Source organism: Acanthaster planci, linkage group LG19 (assembly GCF_054643075.1).
Source record: "Acanthaster planci isolate LZ-2023a linkage group LG19, COTS_SCS, whole genome shotgun sequence".
In the NCBI taxonomy this organism is placed as follows: domain Eukaryota; kingdom Metazoa; phylum Echinodermata; class Asteroidea; order Valvatida; family Acanthasteridae; genus Acanthaster; species Acanthaster planci.
In genome coordinates this window covers 6,610,794-6,634,453 of record NC_141795.1, presented here as the reverse complement: position 1 = coordinate 6,634,453, position 23,660 = coordinate 6,610,794, and the positions used below count along the sequence as shown (strand labels likewise).

The window sequence follows — 23,660 nt, the reverse complement described above, 5'->3', positions numbered from 1 at the left end:
GAAATCTGCACCTGGCTTGGAGGGCTCATCTGAAGCACGTGCAGAATTCTGTTTTTTGCTAAATTTCTAAAGGCACAGAGGGAATACTAGAATTGTTTGGCAGCATTCATGTGTTCTTAAGGCCTGTGGCAGACGTGATTCAGATAAATTATATTACTGTCGTATTAAGGTATCTGCGGTACAATTGCTTACGATTTCGGTTTTCGTGCGGAAGCCACCTGTGCTGTCGTCCTCTCAGAATAAAACTTCCCAGATTGTCTTCACACTGTTTAGCCCGTCGGTCTTCCCATTCTCCGACACAGGGCTGAAACAAATACAGAAAGTATGCTCACAATCATTTTGCATCATTTCGTTGCACCAACTTCAGTTTGTCACACTGGAAAACACAACCAACCTTAGGAAAAGCCATTCTGTCAAAACCTGTTAAAAATAATGACCTCCGCTGAAAGATAACGTTGACAGTTCTAAAGGCTTGTACATGTAACATGTTTTATAAATGGATTTTACATGGGGGGGGGAATTTTGTCAGCTGGAAGTGACTGTAAAAATCTCTGATGTACATGGGACCTTGTCTGAGGCCATTGGGGAAGGGAGAATGGTACATTTCCAATATTTTTGCAAACAGCCTTTCTGTCAGAGTTTGCGGCCTGAATCTCATAATCAACTAGCATGTTGAGCGCATCAAACTTGGGAGTCCAGTAAAGATGGAGATTTTTTTCATGTCACCCTGACCTTTTTGTTACAGAGACGATACTCGTAAGCTTCCCCCTTGCAATCTTTGCCGCCATTGGTTGGTCTACAGATGAAAAAGAAAAATGTTATTACAGCATTCACCTCTCCTAAGCCCAGACCAAGATGAAAAGTTCAAATGACTTTACTGGATAAAATCTCAGGTCCTGCCGCTTGCAGCCGAGCAATCAAGAAATTTTTCCACACCCGTTAAAAAGGAGAACATTTAACTTGTAGGGTCTCATGCACAATATTTCACATTTTTATGGACGACAGGCAGGGTTCTGCTATGGATTTCTTGGGTAGCACTGGACCGGGGGGGGGGGGGGAGGGAGACTTTGCACACTTCAAAAGTAGCAATTTTTTTCAAAAAAAGGGAGAAAAGGGTATTGGGGGCTATTTCATTTCCTTACCTTCCAAAAGCATTTAAACATTCGTAAAATTTAGCCTCAACCCTGAGATACTTCCAAAGGTTACATAAAGAAATTAATATATTTCTGCTACCCCTTCCCCCCAAAAAAATTTGGATCCACCCTTGCAATGAGATTATCTGAGAAACTTACGGTGGGTTATCGCATGTCCTTGTTCTGACCTGAACACCAACACCACACGGATACGTACAGTCGCTCCAGGGGGAGAATTTACTCCACTCACCGTTCTGTCTCCCGATGTCCTTGTAGATGCAGTTTCCCTGGATACAATGCTGTGGAGGAAATCCAGTTACAACTGATTGCCAGATGAATACATTTAAGCAAATACAAATTCAAAAGTGCACAATTACGATTGGTCAGTATTAAAAAAGGAAATTTAGGGAATGATGTCACACAACCTGCTGATGCAAATTAGCCAGATTGAAACCATGTTCACTGTTTGCAAATTTCCAGGAACTATCCCCTTATATCAAGACTAAGTTTCGTATGCAGCAAGGTATGAGACAGAGAGAACCCCCCCTGCTTTGTGTTGGTCACTGTCTCGCAGGAATCTGGGGAATTCCTTTCAGACATCTTGGGGGGATGTGTTAAGTAACAATAGTCTGGAATGTGTATAGGGATTGGACATGTTGGGGGGGTACCCCTCGGTCTTATTTCTTGCTGGGTATACTAAGTTTTGGCAGTACACACAATTCCCAGTGAGTTGGTTCCCAGCATTCCAACCTTGCTGGTGCTGTGGTCAAGAGGAGTGTCCACACAACATTGTCTCTTAACTTATGCTAATGTATGCAAATAAGATGACCTCTAAAGTCGAGCATCATGGGATGGCTGTGAAAACTGTTGTATTCAATTCGCCAATTTTTGGACTTCAACTTGTAAGCTCCAAATTGTGAGCGTGCTGAGGGTGAGACTGATTGGACATACTTTGTCCAGCCCACACGGCGATCCATCCAATGGTGGCCCTTTCTTTGTTCGGCAGTACTGCGGGTCATATGGATCAATACACCACAGCTGATAGCAAGCTTGATTATCGTCCGGCTAAAAAGAGAAAGATACAAGAAAACACAACACTTCAAGATTTACCGAGTGACAGAGAACAAGTACAGATTTAAACTTGGTATGACCCCTCCGTGCCACATTGTGATAAAACTTCCATTTTCACCCAAAGTAGTAACAAGAGAGTTGGGTAAATGATATAACCAAAAAGTTCTGGTGATAAAAAATATTTTTTTAAATACATGCACGATATCTTTCAGACCCTGTTTCATGATTTTCGCTCCAAAGTGTCTAGTGGCACTGGGTTAAATTTCCCAAATGCCGCCCATGGTTAGGTGGTGTGACAAGTGGTGTGACGAGTGGTGTGACGAGTGGTGTGACGAGCGGGGAGGGGGGTTTTGGAAGGCTAAGAGAGGTTAGGTGTGGGTAGGGGAGCCTCATACACTAGGAACATCTAACAAAAGAAGCATGGTGTCATAACAATGGCTACTCATTGTTAGTAACCTGTGTTTCTTTAGTTAGATGTTCATAGCGACAAATTCCTTGTTCTTTAACAACCTCTAAAAACACTTCCAAACAGGCTGGCAACTCGATGAGAGAGAGTACAGTGTTGCAATTGAGTCCATCATAAGTCCTAGCCACGAGGAATAGAACGAGCAATGACAAAGGAATGCTTTTGTGAAAGTTCATTCTAAAAGCTTGCGACTTAGCTTTAGACTGGCTGACTTATAATGGACTAGCAGGGTTAATGATATTTTGTCGAGGAGAATAACCTGGCTTCACTTGGCACGTTCAACCACATTGTTTTTCAGCCCTAATTCCTCCTGGAAATTTTCCAAAACTGCCAAAAGGATTCTTGAATTCCTTGAATATGCCATCACAGAAAACCAGAGACACGACTTAGGAACCCATAGTTTAGGTAAAAAGACTGACTTATAATGGATTAGCAGAAATTTTTAATGGACTCTTCTAAAACACTGTTAGCCAGCAATGGGGATAAATGAAGATCTTAAAGGGCTCCCATTGCAACACTTTTTGAATTCATATTTTTGGGGTGAAAACATCAGATTTCTAGTTGCAATTTCTTCGATTTTGTCCTCAATCAAAGTTTGGACCTGATACAATTAGCCAACAGGAAAGCAATATCAAGTCTTCCAGAACACACCAAGGAGTAAAAAAAATTGAATTAACTGACATAAAAGAAATGTTTACATGTTTGGAACAAGGACAACAAAAGGAAGGCCAGACGGAATACTTAAAGCAAAAAAAGATGAAAGAAAGAAGTTCAGCTCAAACCAGAAAATAGGTATGATTGTACACAGAAAAACAATTAGATTAACCTCAGATATTAACATTTGGTAATCATTTCATTAAAGATATGCAAACACTGGGCCAAGGAAAACATAAGAAATACAGCCAAGCATGTGAGAAACAGGAATTTGAGGAACAGAGAGAACCCTGAAAAGATGGCTGGATGGATAAACTAAAACAAAAAATATGGCCAAGTTGAAGATTGCGTTGGGGCTTGAATCAGACAAAATTCTAGAAATACTATATTGAAATATCCAGATGTCTTGTCCACCTGTTAAAAACTGCAATACAATGACATTTTCTGTTTGTGTGCTCCACTGCGATTCTCGTCATCTGGAAAAGGCACCATCGGGTACCAACGGGAGATGGTTACAAACACATCAGCAACTTACATTCCTCTTGTCCATCAAAACAGATAAAGCCTCTGCATGTATGTGCAGACTTGCGGTGACTGCACTGAGAGAATCACTTTGTTTGGATACCCAAAGAGTCAGAAGTCAAAAGTCAAGGGGTGATTCATGGGCCCATCACATTCATGTGTACCAAGTTTTCTGTGGTTTCACATTAGCTTGGAAGCCACACAGATGGACAGAGCAATCCTTTGTATCCGAACAGTATCAAGGCTGTGAGAACACTTCAGAATCCTCAAGTCCATTCCCAGAAACAATTTAAGGAGTTCTATAAACTCAAGGCAACAACAGCAGCTGTCAAGAGGTGTTAACATGTCCATCAGAGAAATGGAGTAGCCACAGGGCAGAAAGTACATAATAATGAAAAGTCTGTAAGTTGGGTTTGCTGCTAAATTTGGTTTTAAACTCAGTCATTTTCAGAAAGGGAGAGAGGCTCATACAAATTATAGGGAGGTTTTGATTGGTGACATTTCATGGAAAGATTCAATGATCAGTAATTCTTTAATGTTTTTTCCATTTCAGAATTAACAGGAAGTGTGGTTTGTCCCATACAAAATGGGGGTGAGGTTTGGGGGTTGGATGGGGTGGGAGATGGAATCCCAATTGGTGTTTAGTACGGTACACTCAATGGTCAAGATGGCAAGATATATCTTTTTAGTGACTATGCTATGGTGTGCTCAGACAGTACTTGATTTGCTTCATTTATTATGGACACACAGTTGTTACCTTTCAACTTTAAATTCACTCAGATAGCATTTCATCACAAACACCACGAAGTGGCACTCAAGTGCACTTGCTTGCTACTTCCTGAAAACTGTTTACAGCAATTTCGGTTTCATGAAGTAGCACTTGTGTGCATGCGCACATCGTACACTGATGCATAATCAAACGATTTTCGTTTTCACAGAGTAGCACCCATGTGCATTTTGTCAATATAGCATGGATAAAACGCTTTGAAAGGTCTAAAATGATTCTATTCACCCGTAAATATGTGACTTAACTAGAAGATGCTCTTAAAACTCGTTTGAACTGTTTAAATTAAGGAAACGGTCAATTTCTGAAAACGACAATTAACGGAGCATGTGCCGCATGACACCGAGTACGTGCCGCATGACACCAAGTACGTGCCGCATGACACCGAGTGCGTGCTGAAGCAGAGCACACATTTATGGAGGAGTACTACTCTGTGGTGTTGATGTTTGTTTACCCAAAATTGGTTACGATTTACAAATTTCTGGGCAGTTTTTTAAGTTAGTTTACAAGCTACATAGGATTGCACAGAAACTGCACATGTTTTGGCTATAGAAAACTGTTTTGGATAAGTTCCAGCAGATAAAATTGGCATGAATCCACTTCCCACAGTCAAGAGGGTCTTGGAGTAATTTTTTTGGCAGCAGGGGTGGGTCAGGTCACTGGAGTTCAGTTCAGTTGGCGAACTAGTTTTGAGAGAAATGACTGAATATCATAAACAGAGAGTAAACCTGAAAAAAACCCGGATGTTGCTGTAATCGCTTTCCAAAAATCAAAACTGTTGATATCATGTACTTCACAGGTGCCTGACTTTCCCAACATTTCAGATACTGAATAAAGCTGGACACCAAAAGGTTTTACACCACTAAATACCACTTTCTTCTTCTACCTAGAGGAAAAAAGACCCTATCCAAACTTTAGTTTTGAAATACTGTTCTCAGGATTTCAGGCAGGCAACAATAATTCTCCAAACCAAATGCCAAATGTGGGCCTTTCCTTTGCATCCTAAAGAGTTACAGGCTTTCAATGCCAGTCCAGGGTTTGCATGGCTAGGACGAGAGGAAGGCTGCACTGGCAGTGAAGCTCGGACCACTTGAGTGGAGTCTTATAGCAAAGCGCTAACTCAAAGGAATAGTTTGTTTAGCAAGTTCAGCCTCGCTTTCATTCTAATATGGCAAACCTGTGCAAGATTAATCACTGCAAAAATATGATAGAGTCTGTACACTATACCATATGCAAAGGAGACAGAAATGAACACGCACGCCCCAATCCCCCTGCCCAACCCACCCCAACACACTGGACCTTACTTTCTTCATTTGGCGACATTTAGAAGGATGGCTGGTCCGGCCGTGAGCAAGACTGGAAAGGAATTCAGTGACACGGCAAAAAAGACGCAACACCTGCCTACGCATTCGCTGTAAATGAGGAAACAATATACATGTACCTATTCATTCAAAAACAAAGGGCAGTTATTTCAGTCTCAAGTATAAAAAAGGGGGTCTTCACTGGGACTCCATACTTCATTACTTGACAACATCACATGCGATGGAAGAACAAAACTGGAAAGCTACTGCTTGGCATATTTCATGCCACCTCTTCGTCAACAAACCACATAATGTGCATTTTCTCTCATGCAAAGGTGTTAACAGGTCTGCATGTGAACATTCAGTAAAAAAAAAAAAAAAGCCATACTCTGAGAATGTCCTTTGCATGTAGACGCCATGCAGCGTGCATGCAGCGGGCATGCCATGTGTTGCAGTAGTTAAATGCCAGATCAGACCCCTCACAGACCCCCCTCCACTTAATGGACTTTGCAGAATGTGGCTCCGAAAATTGACCCCCTGGCAGTGTGTGTATGCTCTGCACATGAAACGTAACACGGAGTCTCCTTTTGTTGGCCAAAAAAGCAACTTTCAAAGGGATATGTCCTTCAGAGATGCAGTTTAACGGTTTTCAAAGAGGTTTTGTACAAAAGAAACAATATTCCCGAAGCTATGAAGCTATGATAAAGTCCATGCTAGCCTCTGAAAGCTAACAATTTGACTTCTTGAGAAATATGGTTTGTAACTATGGTCAATGGTTTCTCTCAACAGATAAAAAAAATGACACATAATGGTTTCAACAAATTCCAAAAAACGAATTCAGCTTTTGAAACAAAGACAAAATCATTTGTACAAAGGAGTGAAAACACGACCCATCAATGACTTTTGGTGGTTTTCAGTTGAGAACACTCTCTAACCAAAAACTTTAATTTCAGCCACCCACACCACAGCTGTGTAAACAGCTTCCAGTGACCTTAAACAGCTCTGGAGAGATAAGCCATGACTACCTACCAGTAATTCTCAACTTTCTGTTAATCCCTGACCATCAAACTGCTGAGTCTGCTGGCCGATAAATAATGTGAAAAACAGGAACCGACAAGGCAGGAGTTTACCAGTGCACCATACAAAACAACTTGTCCATTTTCATAACTTTCTAGCCCCCTTTAAATCGCTGCGTACAAAATAAGGAAAATAATTATAAAAGGCATGCAATATATCGGCAGCAGCCACTTGCTAGCCAAACTCTGACCTCTCTAAAAAAGATTTCTCCTAGCTGCAAATGCAATACAAATAAAAAGTAAAACAAAAGTAATGTGCACATTTGTTTGTTGAAGCATCAGTGTGCTCATCAGCCACAAGATTTTTTTCCCCTCATCTGGGTTCTGTAAGCAGAGGCTTAATAACGATTATAGGGCTCCAACTTACATCTGAGACTGTTCAATGAATGCCAACAAACCAGCCTGCAATGGCACATTTCACAATTTTCACAAAGCGACAGGTTGGTAAGCCATATTTGCTCACCATGACAAACGACTCCAATGAATGCAGGTTTAGCCTGTAATTGGTCCCCCTACCCCTAATCTCACATTTGAATTCACCCAATTAGGAAATTTCTGACACAGTTCAACAAGGTTTGTTCGATTTCATCTTGTGTGAAATCATGCCAAGTTCTGTTGCAAGCTAAGAAAGCAAGCCAGTAACAGGCTGCAAAGTCACACCAGGAGAGGTGCAAGGTTAGGAGAATAAAGAGATACATTTTCTTTTGAGAACTAGTCGGAATTGTCTCTTATCATCATGTCGGTCATGTACATGCTGACACTTTAAACTTGGGACATGACTTCAAGTTGTCAGCACCAACTTGTCTGCACAGTTTTGTCAGCTGTTTCCCATCAGTCTGTCCCTTCACAGCGTAATTGAAGGGTACAGCCGAGGTTACATAAAAACCAGTGACACAAGACTTTGACAAGTCGTCATGTTACATGATTGCATTAGGGTCTTTCAGCAGAAGCTCCAAGCTCCTGGCATGGCACACAGAGAAAACAAAATTTATGGCTTCAAATAGACATACTTGATATCAAGTTGATTCAATCCAGCTAGCACTGTGAATGAGATCATGTAGCACGGCCAATTGGCTTTGGGGAAACTTGAGACTGGGAACATCTCGTAAATTATAGATGCCAACAATGGGAACTGAATTCAGTCACTTATAGAACAAGGAAAAAAACAACAAGAAAAAGACGTCTAGCATTTAAGACATTGTAATTTGTAATGATGAGCAAGCCAACAAATGGAAATAAGTTTCATTTTGGCACTAATGTCTACTTTGTTAGAAATGGCTCGTTGATGATATTTTGTTGAGGAATATAACTTTGCTTCACTTGTCACGTTCAATGGCACTGTTTTTCAGCCATTCCACCTGGAAATTTTCCAAAACTGCTGGAAGGAGTCTTGAATTCCTTGAATATGCTGTCACAGAAAACCAGAGACAGGACATAGGAACCCATAATTGAGGTAATAAGAATGTTTTAAACACCGTAGAAGAAATTTACAATGTCAGGACAATAATTTGTTGCGAATCAACGTTTTATAAAAATTGCTCTGCTGTGACAATATCTCATTCACTATATTCCACCTGAAAGACCGCAACTACAACAGCCCAAACACAGAAAATAGGCAATACACGTATCATCATCTTCATGTAAGGTGTTAATCTACAGAGGTTAAACGTCAAGACCAGGCCATTTACATAATCTACATGTAACCTACAGCACCACCCCCTAAAAAAAATAATTCTTGAATATTGTATATATATATTGTATATATCTCGGGGGAAAAAAAGATGACTATGGTACCTTTAATGGGAGTGACATTGCCAAAGACCAGGGACAACTTGAGGTGAAATCACTTAAAATGTACAGAAAATGGAGGTCATGAGATTTACTGCACAATATACAATATATTGATTATTCCTTGTTCTGGGAAAAAGCAATCTAGAAGGAACAGTGCAATGACAGACACTGTAGGCTGAAAATGAAACTGGTTCCCCATGGAGCAGAGGTCACTGGATAAACAATGGTAAATCCATCGGCCCTGAAATGTGAAGCCAAAATTGTATGACTGGGCATGAAGTTTTGACAAAGTTCCTGCTCAAAACTCGCCCCCAGGGAGGAAAATAACCTATCTCTCTGGCATCAGGGAATTTAAGGATTTTGTAAGATGACCAACTGATAGAATACAAAAGTGGCTGTAGCACAGTAAGTCATGAGAAAAATATTCTTGGTACAATCTGGAGCTAATACTCCGCCGGAAGTCTGGAAAAACCAATTTCAGGAAGGCCATAATGTCTTGGATATACATGTAAGCTCCAAAATGAGAAAAGTTTCACAGCTGCGTCTATCGAGGTTTCACAAAATAGTGGTATCAACACTTCAAATCACCTGCAGACACCTCGCTAAGAGATTTCTGGGGTTAGGCCTATAATCGTACTTGTTTGAACAAGAGATGGAAAACTTAAACTCTTCAACAATCATTTGAGTGAAATACTCATATAACACCCATTGACTAAGTACAATGAACACCAAAAATAATCAGACAAGGTAAAAAAAAAACTAGAAGAGAGAAAGTTTTTCTCGACAAATTTGAGGCACTAGGTGAAGCCCAGTGAACTGTCATTCTATTGTTTTCTCATGCAAATTGACCACTTGACTCCCTAGAACATAAATAATTGAAAAACGGGTCTCACATTGAAAGGACAACGGTGAGGGGGAAGTGACAGGGAAACCACGACAGACGACAGGCAGAAGAATCTCACAACCAAAACAAACAAATCACAGTCAATGAGCCAAATGGAAATGAATGTAATATGTCCACAGAGGAACACACGAGTATTCGATGACAGAACTTTTCTTTTTATAAATGGTGACTCAGATTTCTTTGAATTTCACATCCACAAGTTTCCTGAGTGATAATCCGAAAGTCTGGCAAAACAAGTGACATAATGGTGCTGAAATAATGTCTTCCTTCCAGCAACTAACTTCACATCCGCTGGATTGTGGATCTAATTGATCCCATCTGATTTTATAGCAACTCATAGTCATATTATTCCAGGAATCTAAGCTCTGGGCATAAAAATCACCACCCTATTTGGCAACACAAGCCGGGCGCGTCACCATGAAATGCACCCCTTGATGAATGAAACTGAATTTCCAAGATTGGCCAGAACAAATTCATTGCTGATGGTGGAGGCCGGACATTAATTCGTTCCAGGAATGAGGGACACATGCAGCCCTGGAACTTGACAAAGAACCAGTTTGTGCTTGGCAGTGATCAGAACGGACGCTGCAATGTCAAAGCTGGAAGCAGGGCAATATATGCAATCATGCTTCACTACACTCACATACTATCTTTGTCAAACTCATCATGGTACTGAGCATGCGGCACCAGGACACACATGCACTCAAAGACATAGAACTGAAGAGATATGTACCACTTGGGGGGCGGATCACAAAATCGAATATATGGAAGGCGGATGAATCTGTTCACTTGGAAGAAATGAAATGCTAGACAAACAGAGTAGACGAATACCATGAAGGGGAAAACATTGGAAATCAGAAAGGAATGGATGAATTCCAATTAGTGACAACACTGAAAAACAATCAAACTTGAGAAAATAAACATATTCAACATGATTATTTGAAAAAGGCGACTGAACAAACAAGCAAATAAAGAAACGTCAAACTGTGCCTCATCAACAGGATCTAAAATATAATCACCCATGATTTTTAGGCATCTGTTACAGACAAAACGAACTGTATAGTAATGGTACATGTAAGTGAATTTGTAGTCCCATCAAGAGTTCAAAATTTCAACTGACTGTCACTTTACGATCAAATATTTCTCTAGGTCAATTTTCCTGGTTCACATAATATGAAGCTCCAGTTATTAGGGGCACACAGTCAATTTTAACAATAGGAAATACACAAGAGTTTATACTTACGCTTCCGCACAGCTCAAAGTCGTTCCCAAAGTCAAATTTACACTGTTGGTCCATGTCGTACCATTCACCAGGGTATCCTTCAAACTCCGCAATGCCATTATCAAATGGGTCATCCTCGAGACATTCATAGTTCCTAGATAAAGTCAAGGAAGATTTTAAGAAGGCTTCCTTAATGAAATGGAAACCTGTACTCCTTTTTATAAAGTTTCCGAATCTGGCCACACCTTAGAACCTGTTTCACTCAATGCTGTTTAAACAAGCACAAATGAAACAGTTTTTGAGTAAAAATACAAATTACATTGTCTAAAAAAGAGATGTTTATTGTTGTGCTGTTTAAAAATTTGGCATTTTAAGAGCATACTTAAGGTTGTGACTTATCATTTGATAAAATGAAGACAGACCTCTTCCTTGGTGACAGATTAATGCATTTGAGTGGCCAGCCAATCAAACTAAAAAGTGGATAAACTGACCAACTCACCCGATGTAACGAAGGAGTTCCTGGATACTGCAGTCTGACCAGAAATGGTCGGTGTAGGTGGAAATAACAACTGGCGCCATGATGGAGCCGTGATATGGCTCGGTACTGCACCTGTTGCCGCTGCCGTCATGCTCCATACCAAACCTATACAACCAAGACCGAACCACACAGCAGTACTGAATTATCAGTGCACAAACTTGCCGTTTGAAGTGACACCTGCTGGATGACATCTGCTTGGTGTATAAATGTTTGTGCGCAAACCTATGGAAAAACTTGAAATTTAGTACGGCTTCGCTCAGCTCTTTGCATATCTGCACCTGTATGCTAAAACTACGCCGTAATAAGGCTGATACACTGAAAGCCTCATCTCACAATTAGTAAATGAGCAGTTTTTTTCTTAATTTGCTTTGTAAGTAACATAGATGAATGGGCATATATGAAGAGAAATGCTTGGCGAGGCTCTTTCTTGAGCCGTGCTTCTGTTCAAAGCAATGAAGTTGGATGTTATTCGCATATTATACTTGCACATTTATACTCGCAGGGTGCATAATTCAGAATTTGTTCCATCTCATTTCATCAGATAATTTTAATACCGCTCAACAGGCCAAACGCTAATAATCTTGACAATGTTAACTTAAGCGATGTTGGTAATAAAAGACATTGAATATAATAATTTCTCAATGCATCAAGCCTCAACAGTAAAGAGCAAAAACACGGCACGCGGACAAATTTATGTCGCAGCTCCAAGATTTTCCTGCATATTTGCTGATTAAAAATCACCTGTTTTAAGGCATTCAATTCCCTTTAAGGTATTTCCATGATATGTAGAAACCAAAAATGAAATGCCCAGTCTCTTTGTTTTCTCAAATACCACCAGACTTCACGTCAGTAAGAAGAGCATGATTTCAAATGACTCTGGCTCTATTTAACAGAGGAATCCCGAAATGCCGTTAAATAGCTCATCAAATCTCTTGCATTTGACAATTTTCAGTTTGAATTCCGATTGTTTTCCTCGCTCAATGATAAACTTGAATAGGTAAACTTGTCCAAAATGTTGGAGCGCAGAAACGACACAAAAAACAACTCACACATGTCCCGCCTCGTGGGCCACAACAAATGAAGACAACAGGCCTTCATCCCTGCTCAAGGCACAACTCCTGGTCATTGCACACATACCGGTCACTGGGGCATAGCCTGGTCAGATGAAAAACAAAAATTGAAATCTTGCGGAGCCGAAAGGTGAAAGGTTAAATCATCCATGTCCCAAGGGAGTGGCGGAGGTAATTGATTGTTTGTTTTGGCGGCAATCATAGAAAAAAGTAACCAGATCTTAATTCTGGCCTAAAAAAACAAATGAAGTTGGTAATTTTGGTCCTTCAAGGGTCAGTTTTCCAATTAATCTTCCTATTGGTATGTTAAGCTGTTTAAAAAGCACACATACATCCGTCTGTGAAAAAGCCAAACCCTGTTTCATAGAGGTAAATTCAATTGTTCCCTTTAATTTTTGGTGGTTAACCCAAACCATCTTTCAGCATATTTTAGTGATTGATATGTTAAATTCTGTCTTTAAATGTATTGAATATGTTAATTATATATAACAGGTTTTGCCCTTACCCAACGTATATTAAATGTATTAAACGTATTGAATATGCATGTTGATAACAAAAGAAAAATGAAGCAACGGGAAAAGTGTCACCTAAAGAACAAAATCAGGACAAATATGCCCCGTCCAAATCTACAAGGACAGTTTAACGAGCTTACCTGCTGGCCCGAAGTCAAGCCTGGTGACAAATGCAGCCAAATCGTGGTGATTCGGTTGCGTGTCGTCACGGACTGTCTGCATAGCTGCCCATCGACACACATTAGACAAACTCGACTGGGCTTGATTCTCCACGACCAAGCGATTAGACTGCAAGATATATTTGAAACAAAAGTCTGAAACGACAAAATCAAAAGGCTAAAAATTCATTTGCTCACAATATTCTGTAACCATAAATTAAATTTAGGAGATCAGTGCTCCAAACTTAGTTTTTCCATCAATTTTAACTGTAACCTCCTATCTAACTTGAAGAATACAGTAAGATCTTACTCGGCTAAGAATGATGATTCGCGATGCTGAAAACTGAATATCAAATGGCATGCTTTCGTGGTGATAAGCAACATTCACCTGTTGAGAAAAAGACAATAGCTATTTCAGACAATTTCAGCACAGCATTTCTATGTTACTACTTGGGCTCCTCAAGCTTATGTATTTTGATGAATGATTTAATCAGATACAAAGCCGGTCACTCAGAAACTCAGTTTTTACACCTGGATAAAAGTAACTATAACAATTCTAATTACATCATTTCCAATTTTCCATTGTAGGTTTTGTTACCCAAAACCTTACTTAAAAATACTGCAATAAAGTTGCTGAAGGAGAAGCACATTTATCCAATTTTCAAAAGACCCTCAAAAGTACTTCAAAATAACAGCACAGCACAGCAGTGCAGCAAAGAGCAAAAGAAATGCGGATTGAAAAATAATTCAGGATTTTCGTTGAGATGGAGATTCTGTGGATGAAAAGCCACTGTTCAAAGAAAACCATTTCATGTGACACAGAATGCCCCTGTTTTGGGGTGTGGTTAGTACAAACTTTATCTTTTATTCTTTTTATATGAAAAATTCCCCCCAACTTACGATATTCAGCATGGTCAGGAGGTAATTGGGCAGTCCATCTCTGTGGAAATTGTCCATGGAGTAGTCAGCTGCAAGGAGTGTTTCCACAAAGTGTTTCTGGTCCGGATCTCCAGCCCGCCTCCTCTCGCGAGAAGGATTCTCCGTGTGCTGTGTCTCTTGCCATCTCGCGGAGAAATTCTCCTCTGCATCCGGTGTGTCGTCGTGAAGGTCCATTGTCACTGAAACAATCAAATCATCCCATGTCAGCTTTCAGGGGGGAAATGCACGGTGCAAAGACTATTCCCGACAAAGAATTAACCATCGCATGCTCAGAGCAGCAATAATAGAATGAGGCAAACCCTTTATTACACCATATCACCCCTGCTTACTGGGCCCGCAAAGATTGTGTGAACCAATTACACTCTCTGGGTACAATCATCGGTTAGTCAACTACAAAAAGCTTCTCTTTCCCTCACAGCAACCCCTTTAAAACCCCCAGGTGGAGACAGACAAGCGAGGGCCCAAGGTTACAACTTACATTGCGGGATTCAAAGCCCCCAGCCTGTGGTTGGGAGTTCCCAACCCTAACTACTGTAGGAAACACATCCCCAACATCTTTGCATTGTGAATAGCCAGTATCATCTGAGGGCGGAGCCAATGGGGGCCATCCTCCCCAAAAAACAGAGCCAAAAAAAATAAATATGGAAAGGAGAATTTATTTTGGGTCCATTTCATATTTCTTCCTTCAAAAAGCATGTAGAAATGGATCTGTCCTTGGTATCATCATACTTATGCGTGATTAACCAAAACTAACAAGTAACCAATAAGCCAAACAGGTGGCAATTATAATGAATAGATTTTAGGAGAAATTTAATTCTATACATTCAAAGGGTTATACCAACACTTACAAATACTAACAATGATTTTCTTAAAAATCCAACTTTTCCAATCATGAAGATTATACTTCTATTCAAATGTAAATATGAATTCCATAATGTTTACAAGCCACTTTCAAATCGGTTAATATTTGGTTTTTTGAGTGAGTGAGACAGATCTTACAGGGTGTCTGAAGCTCGGTAGCATCCATCTTGAAGTCTTTGGGTTTGTACATGATGTGTAGATGACCTTGTGATATGTTGACCTGTGATCTGCCTACAACTGATTCCAAGGGCTCAATAACATACTCCTCGCTCCCTGTTCGAATGAAACCACTCTGGAAGACAGGGTGACAAATGGAAACTTTTTTTCGAAATGTGAAGGGGTAAAAATGCAGGAGTATTTTAAGGGCAGGGGGCACAGAAAAGGTTCATCCCCCATCAAAGGAAATGTGTCTCAAATTGAATGCCAAATGGCGTTCGGGAGTGTTCTCCCCTTTTTTATCATTGTGAAATTTTCCAATTGAAATGGCAGTTGGATTTCCTGGAGTCTGCTGTTGATATTTTTCAAACCTATCGGCGGCTTTTAAACTTTTATTTACAGCTGCTGATGTTATCAGAAACAAATTCACAATGTGTCGCAAATTAAGTTCGTAAAATAGAAAATATGAACTGGAACAAGAAAGTCTAGATTATTTGTTAGGCCAACTCGACCTTATCAGGCTTATTGTTTATTATTTGTCACGTGCGTGTATTTTCTTTAAGAGCAGCTACAGTAAAATCACTTTGCGCGAATATTTTGCAAGTTAATGCCAGACTTTAGAATTAAAGTTGAAAAGTTACAGAAAATTAATAATATTAATATTAGTATATTAATAATATACTTATGAAAGGTCCTTTCAAAGGATTCAAGTCACAGCATTCATAAATGATATCCGCAAAAAGTTTGCAATACTCACAAGTAGATCTTAGCAAAAGGACCAGAAGAGATTGTACAAACAAAAACACAACAGAACTCATAACAAATTCGAAGGATTTCTCTGGTATTAAACATAAATTCCATATGTCAAATCTGAGGTGAAAGTCAACGAAACATCTGCAGTACTAATAAAGGCCGTTCGGGAGAGTTTCTTCCTCGGCGCAACGACCCAACAGACGCTCGCTTATTAAACGGAACGGTCGAGCCACTGGCCGGCCAGCAACGGATGACACAGACTACCACTGGCCGGTGTCCTGCTAAAAACAGCCCGCTAAAAAATCAGGGTCGTCGTCCAGCGAGTTTACATTTGGCAGATACTAGATGCAAATATCATTTGGCAAAAACGGGCATTATTTTGTAAGGTCAGACAGTATATTTGCCAAGATCGAACCATAGCTGTTGGAAAAGAACATCACGAGAGTTTTTATTATTTTTATTTTATCCTACTCAATACAGGAACTTCTAGTACCGCTGAAAAACACTTCAATCATTTTTGCGGTGCAGGCCTGGGGAGTGAGCAGACACTTTTTTCACACAGGGCAGTTTTTAGCATGACACCGGTCGCGCTTTGGCAAATTTTTCGCTCGGCAACTCCCACAACGGTGACCCAGGAGTGCCACACGGTCTGCTTGTAGTTTTTCCTAACCTTAGTACATGTATTGCCACGTTACTCTTTTCAGTCTTTTGTAATGTTCTGTGTATTTTTCTCAGCATTTCACCCCATGGGTTTTCTTTCCATTTTTCGAATTGAAAATTGTTTCGCGTTTTCTTCTACTCTCCGAACGCAAGAGAGTGAAGCGGTCACTCTGAAATGAAATTACAAAAAGGATCCATATAAAGGAGTTGTCCTTCATATGGCTCCTTGGAGGAGAGAAAGTTATCTCTTTGCATGGAGTGGTTGTTGTCGCTCTTTTTAGAGTGGTTTTTACTCAGTGGTTTCCATTCTTTTGGGGTGATTTATAAGACACTCACTCTTGAGAGAATATCTCTCGAGGTTTCTTCAAGCCTCCAAATACCATGGAAGATTGGCCAACAATGCCTTCCTGGCCACTTCGAAAACTACCTTGGTTTCATTATCAGAAGTAATTAGGCCTAGAGTGAGTAGATCGAACACAGTATCCAGGCCTGTTTTTCTAACAATTACTCCTCGCCTGGATGTAATGGTTGCTATGTACACTTCGCTGCCTTTAAACGAGCTTCTTACTGCAATCGTTGGGAACTAATTGAGCGTAAAGACCGAAGAAAGCGGTACCACAGCAAGGGGGTAAACCCTTCACACGGAGAATGATTACTACAGGCACTCAATAATCCGGTGACTTCTATAATCTCATTTCTAAGAACCGCAGAGAAAGTATTGATCACGAAATGGAGTCCATGTCCCTATGCCATCAGCGGATCTAAACGGTATATGGGCTTGATCAAAACCGTATAACAAACTGAACGCGATGAATCTCTTGCAGAGATGCACGGCATGGTAATTGATTATAGGCCATAGGTACCTATATGCACCCCAATGTTTATGACTTTTGATATCCGACATCGCACAACGCCAAACGGGCTCTTGAGGGCAATTTCAATTTGGTCTGTCAAGAATCCTATCAAGAATCCCCTTTTCTGTACCTCCACAAAGCCCTAAATTAGTCCTTTGTACAAGCTCATTGTGTCATGCTTTGCCCCGAAGCACTGATGGGCTGGTCTCTTTTTCTTGTTAGTGACACATCAATGAGCTTTGATCGCTGAAAGTCAACCGGTCGTTCAACTTCTCGAATCGACTCAAATCAAAAGTAGCAATGTGCCATCGTACTTTTTCGCAGAATGACGAGCGTGAAGGAAAGCGCATCAACGACGTAAGCGGCTGCATCCCGCGGAAAGCGTCATCTGGTGTATAGCGTAAGGAACTGGAGCAGCGCGTCATTTTCGAACTTGGAACGCTGCATCCAGGGGGAATGAACGTGGATTTTTCCGCGTTCATTCAGAACTGAATCTGCTTGCCCTGAAGAAGGTACTCAGTTACTGAAAGCTCGGCAATCACATATTTCAGAGCACTGATTTGATATTATATTCTTGTCGATATTCTGATCACGGTGCTACGCAGCCATTCAATATTTATCTGATCTCTCATCTTTGTTGCCGCATCATAAGGCAAGAAAATTCGAGAACAAACCACATGACGTCACACTGACGCCATCAGCCTCAGTCGGCGAGGAGCACTCTGATTGGGCAGACCTCTCACGCGCGCACTGCAGTTCGCAATTGACCCCCGACGCGCTTAATTAATTTCGAGCATGCGTTGTTGGATTACGCAATTTGCTCATTACGGGCTGATAATGAGCAGTCGACACAGCAGCGTACTCACCAACTTCTACTATATGCTTCAACATACCACATTTTAAGGCACGGTGGGAATGATTCCTCTTTAAACATCTCCAAAAAAATTGAATTTTCCGTGAGAATTTTAACGAACCACGGCATAAGTTGATGCACACAATAATGACGGCCCATGCGAAGTTACTGACAATGTTTATAAACAAACGAAGTGTCTACAGACCTTCGCATGGCAGTCATAACCCCGAGGGCACCTGTGTTTTTCCCACAGACCCTCGGAGGTACGGTGAGTGCGCATGAGCCCTGGAGCAAGACCTTTTCAATCGTTGAGCCTAATGGCTTAACGATTTTGTGGGGCCTTATTTTCAGTGAACGCGTGCTGTACCTTTACCCGATCAGTGATTTATAATACCGTACTTCTGCTGATTATACTGTTTTCGCAACTAGGCGACCCAGTTATGGTTACAAAGTTGGCCTAAATTAATGAGAACCGGCCGTGAACCACGGACGATGACGCGTTAACCACATAACAAACGCTCCGACCAATAATGTTTACGCCCAATGCTATCATCGTCTCATCGCTAGTCGACTTTCCCGCCCACTCCACAGATACATTTGTTATTCCGCACAGCTTGAACTGTTTTTAAGGGACTGTGTGTACACAGCTAGGAGCATATTTATGTGAAATTCCGATCTGCTGTGTAGGTCATTGACCCAAATGCCTTAACTAAAGGTTTCCTATCACTAAGTGTCATGAGGGTGCATTTTATGAAATTATTTTCTTTTCAACATGCAGGGACATTCAGAGAGTTTACCATGAACTACGCCGTTGTTGTTACTATGGATTTTGTCCGTCGACCTCAAGAAGCATTCTTATTTCGTGTATCAAACGGAGAGACATTTTGGACGATCAAATCGGCCGATGTAAGCGGTCCCAGATTTTGCAAGGTTATGAACACAAAAATTTGGTACTTACCAATCCGTCACAGTTGCTAATAGCAACGGTAGACCGTGGATCGTTATTCACACCGCCGATGTAATAGCATAGTACATTGGGTCGGTAGACGTCTTTCGTGCCGTCCTCGTTATACCGCTCAACTCTCATTTTGGGTGAAATCAGGAAACGGTTTCGCGTGACGTTCAGCGTCAACCGCTCGCCGAACGCGTCGACCCTGAAGTGGTGATTCTGCCTGAGGTCATCGTGGAGGTCATCACCGGTTATTCGGTGTGAATGCGATGTACTGCGGGCGTTGCGCGCGGCGCGACCACCATATCGATGATTCTCGAGCGTGTCTCTTTTGGCGCGCTCGTAGACATTCCGCTCTTCCTCCTTGGCCGTAGAGAGATCGTGGCTCAGAAAGTTGCCGTCAGGTGTGGATCTATACGGTCTGACCAGTTCATATTGTGACAGTTTCGAAATGAGGTGATCTGTATTTGAAAAAGAAAATTGTGACAAACAGCTATTACGTTTAAATCTGATTTCCTCCTCGGGCGGGCTGATGTCAGACGATGCGTTTAATGATGTTATTGAAATGAGATTATAAATAAGGATAGTAAGTTCGCTGCGGTCTATACAGCGAGCTTGAACATCAAAGCGTTTATGCAGCTCCTCAGAATTTTCCACTTTGCTTAAAAAGAATCATCCTCAACAGTACTCACGGTGTTTCGCCTGCAGCGGCACGATCGCCGGGATGCTAGCGCCTGAGACCTGTAGAAAATCAAAAGAACAAAATATGAAAACGATCGGTCCATGGTTGCCAGCAGCATTTTCCCTGTAATTTCTGTTACTTCTTAATTTCGTCGCACATGTTCAGGTCGTTTCAATGTAAATAATTAAGAAGAGTCTATGTATGAATTGAAATGTCGCGAAACCAGTGAAAACAAAAACAACACGCGAGTTGATAATATTCTATTTATGTTTTAGACCGGCTTCTTTTTACCATTTTGAACTAAGTCAAAAGATAAACGAAAGGCAAGATATTAACGTAATCTTGTGTTGACTACAAATGCGTAAAGACATTTTATTTTCAAAGTTAAAGAACATCACTAGGTTCTTCGCGTATCACAGAAAAAACTGTTATTATAGGATTAGGGCATTTAAAGGACATCGTAGAGAGTTCGCAGTAGTTCGCTAAAAACAAAACATAATCCAAATACCCATAGAAAACCATATATTTAAATGAACACTGTCCAAATTTGTCTTGTGTGAATTTTGCAATCATTTCTCCGTTTTCTCCAATTAACAATATAGCACAAACGTGGAGAAGATTCCCAGTGTTTGACAATATCTTTGAACTGCAAGTTTTGGATAAAGTACAGTATTCAGTTAACTCATTTTCAGCCAACATCCAACACTGCATACGACGAGCCCCAAGTTCTATACCCTAAAGCCTATGTATGATGTTTATACTTGTGACTTGTTGAGAGTTTCTGCCAACACGCACATGTACAGTGGTAATACAAACCACGTCTATATATCAGGATTATCGTCATCTAATCCGGGCACTGAATCCTGAAACCAATCATGGGCAGTCTCTCGTACCAGTTCGCACAGCGAAACGTCTTTCATCACAGATATCGTGACGGGTTTCGGTTCTCCGAAGCAAACGTGAGACGTGCGAAAACATGTTCACTCATCTGGCACACAGCATTCAGTGAAGTGTTTTAACGACCAATAATTTTCATAGTATGTTTCTTGCCACGCAGCGCTGAAGACTGCTCAAAATTGAAGGCACCTTTGCGATCACTTGAGGCTGAATTAAAATCTTTGCTTTGATCACGCAACTGCTTTGATCTGGGCACGCGTGAGCGAACATCTTACTCTCGATCCTGTGTAACTCTAACGCGATGGAATGTCTTCAAATGGGAAAAATGCAGTCTTGTATGAATGATCAGATCAGGCGCCAAATATGAAAATCACCGCTGTATGAAATTAGGAGATTTTTATTCAATCGAGCTTATCGAAGGTGTATATACAAAGTTTCGTAAAAGTGAATCAACTCAACGAAACCAGACAAGAAATTCAGGAAAACATCGCCGTAGCAACGTGTATAGGTCGTTGACCTGTCGTCAAATTGGAGGACGCACGCTCACGGAAATGTGTATCACATTATGTAAATGGTTCGAGGCAATGCTTAAACACTTTCATTCACTGGAAACCGCTGGGATGACGAAGAGGGGTGACTCGAGCAAGGACTCGTGTGGTCTGAAACAGAAAATGTGAGATTTTTCTAGGCCAACTCACAGGATAAACGTAACACTGCGGGAAAGGCCCAAGTGAGTCCACGTTCTTATTCAGCCACTGAGTATGTTGCATCTCACCGAAGCTTTTCAACTGTAGTGCGTTTAATGACACAGGAAGCGCAATATATATTACAAACTGATCTGAAGTTTACGAATGTTTAAGAATTTTTGGGAAAAAAGGCGAATTATCGCCGATTTTACAAAACAAAATAGTTTACAATTTCCTACTAAAACTCACAACCGTTTGGTTGAGTTTCACCTCTGTGTCGTCATGGTTTAGTCTTGAAGGACATCGGAAACTGCCCGACGGGCGGCCGTATTTATTAACAATTTCATTGAAGGCCATTATAAATTAAAAAGCAGGGAGCTATCTTAGGAAAATACTTGGTACATGTATGCGAATTATAAAAGGTCACTTCAATGCTTGCTTTCATTACACAACGATCGGTGGCTAAATCTTTCGAGCTTGAGGCGTATGAGAGTTCAAAGTTTCACGCCCCAGGCTTCTTAGACAATGATTAATGATCTGCCCACACAATGTTTAGGCACACCGGGGGTCTAACCCGCGCGCAGCTTCAGAGCAGTGACTTGAGTTACAGGATGTGTTCATTTTCTTCAAAAGAGGTGAAGTTCAAAGCTTGAGCAAACTGTGACCGATTAATCTCAACTTTAAGCCTTTTGGTCTAGAAAAAAAGACAGTCTTTGAAAAGAGAATTGGAAAACGTTTCCCACGTACGTATATTAATTACACTAAATTCATACTTCCATTATTCTTACCTGACTATAAGGTTTAATAGTTTTTGACGTCCCAAAATTCCTTAATCTTATTGTTCGTTTGTAATTGTACTTTTACGTTTCTTTCTTGAGTTTATATTCCATATTTCTCTACTGTCATGTCCTTACAAGTTATATCTAGTTTTTATATCGCGTTGATTGTAGCTTAATGAGTAATTTCTCTCCTCATTCGGTGTTCCCAATCTACAATCAACATAATTTAGGGAGTCTGTACTTGACAAGCAGTGGTTCTTATGAACCCCTTCCAGTTATATTTTGTTGTCATTCTATTATTTCATTTTCCACTGCCCTATCTGTATCCATACTCTCCGCATAGGCCTATACGCGGGGTAAACAAAACATTAAAAAACACACTCTACGGGCACAGCTTTTAACCTCACTCATGTTTCAATCGGGAACTCAAGGGCAAACCTCCAAAACTGCAGTCCACTGCCGAAACCATTCCGGTTCACTTACTATGATCAACTCCAACAATCTAAGCCGGTCGGTCGTGCTAAATATGACCGAAGAACATGTACACTGAGTTGTTTCGTGTAGCCAGGCATGCAGTGCTCAAAGTTTGCGTCTTTTGCCCTCTGCATTGATTTTATATCAACATTCCCTACCGAGTTACAAGGTGATAGCTTCGAGTCTGCACGGCCGCCGTGAGGAGCTGCTACGTGTCCGGTCGAACACGTCGCACGATACGCGCCCCACTACTCCTGGAAAATCTTGTCTGAAAGGATGCTAGGATTTTTGTCACTTACAAGTACTGTCGTCCGAATTCCAGCTAGGAGTAAAACAACGAAAGCGGCCGAAGGTCTGAGGAAATCTGGTCCGGTCCAGCGTGTGATACTGATTCCACTGGCCATCAAGAAAACGATTCTTGTTGTCCAACGTACGGGAAGAAAACAATTCTCATCGAAGAAGTACTGTCTGCCTTCTGTCACTGAGCATGGGTTTATGCTACCGAATAGTGTGCGCACTGTTGTAGGTGTTGGAAGCAGTAAAGCCTTCAACGGAACCCACGTTCAGCGAGATAACTTGATTTTAACTGTGAGTGTGAAGCTCTCGCAGTGACGTGTCGTGTTGCGGCACTGAGTTTCGATAATCTTTTCAAGTCAACTTAGTCAAAAGACGTATACAGTCAGCTCCAATAAATGAACACAGTGAATCAATTTTGCAGTATGCACGCTTCTGATTACTGCCAAAAATCTCAGGTGCGTTCTCTTCGACTCTAGTTACCACTCTGGGCGAATGTCTTTTTAAAGTTTTTTTATACACTCCAGTTGAAGTAAGTCGCGTCCAAACGAATTGGCTGCGGCTTGAGATTAGGCACAAGTATGACTGTGTTTGCAGCCATGTCCGCACGGTTGTGTATAA

At 40.9% G+C, this 23,660-nt stretch overlaps 1 protein-coding gene across 4 annotated transcripts in view; it reads right to left on the bottom strand.

The window, feature by feature from the left end:
* Positions 1 to 23,660, bottom strand: part of LOC110977579 (A disintegrin and metalloproteinase with thrombospondin motifs 3-like) — a 33,711-nt gene extending 10,051 nt beyond the window's left edge. Inside the window, exons 1-15 of one of the 4 annotated variants that reach the window (XM_087130152.1) lie at positions 23,045 to 23,660; positions 19,920 to 19,968; positions 19,237 to 19,688; positions 15,141 to 15,294; positions 14,103 to 14,320; positions 13,513 to 13,590; positions 13,185 to 13,332; positions 12,512 to 12,617; positions 11,424 to 11,567; positions 10,946 to 11,078; positions 5,935 to 6,042; positions 2,085 to 2,198; positions 1,293 to 1,432; positions 733 to 796; positions 193 to 304 (exon numbers count right to left, since the gene is read on the bottom strand). In XM_087130152.1, coding sequence (XP_086986278.1) covers positions 193 to 304; positions 733 to 796; positions 1,293 to 1,432; positions 2,085 to 2,198; positions 5,935 to 6,042; positions 10,946 to 11,078; positions 11,424 to 11,567; positions 12,512 to 12,617; positions 13,185 to 13,332; positions 13,513 to 13,590; positions 14,103 to 14,320; positions 15,141 to 15,294; positions 19,237 to 19,688; positions 19,920 to 19,968; positions 23,045 to 23,149 — 2,125 coding nt within the window. In that variant the 5' untranslated portion in view covers positions 23,150 to 23,660. Of the gene's footprint in view, positions 1 to 192; positions 305 to 732; positions 797 to 1,292; positions 1,433 to 2,084; positions 2,199 to 5,934; positions 6,043 to 10,945; positions 11,079 to 11,423; positions 11,568 to 12,511; positions 12,618 to 13,184; positions 13,333 to 13,512; positions 13,591 to 14,102; positions 14,321 to 15,140; positions 15,295 to 15,915; positions 16,048 to 19,236; positions 19,689 to 19,919; positions 19,969 to 23,044 lie in introns of those variants that run through there. The other 3 variants (XM_087130151.1, XM_022231821.2, XM_087130153.1) reach the window with 3 other exon arrangements.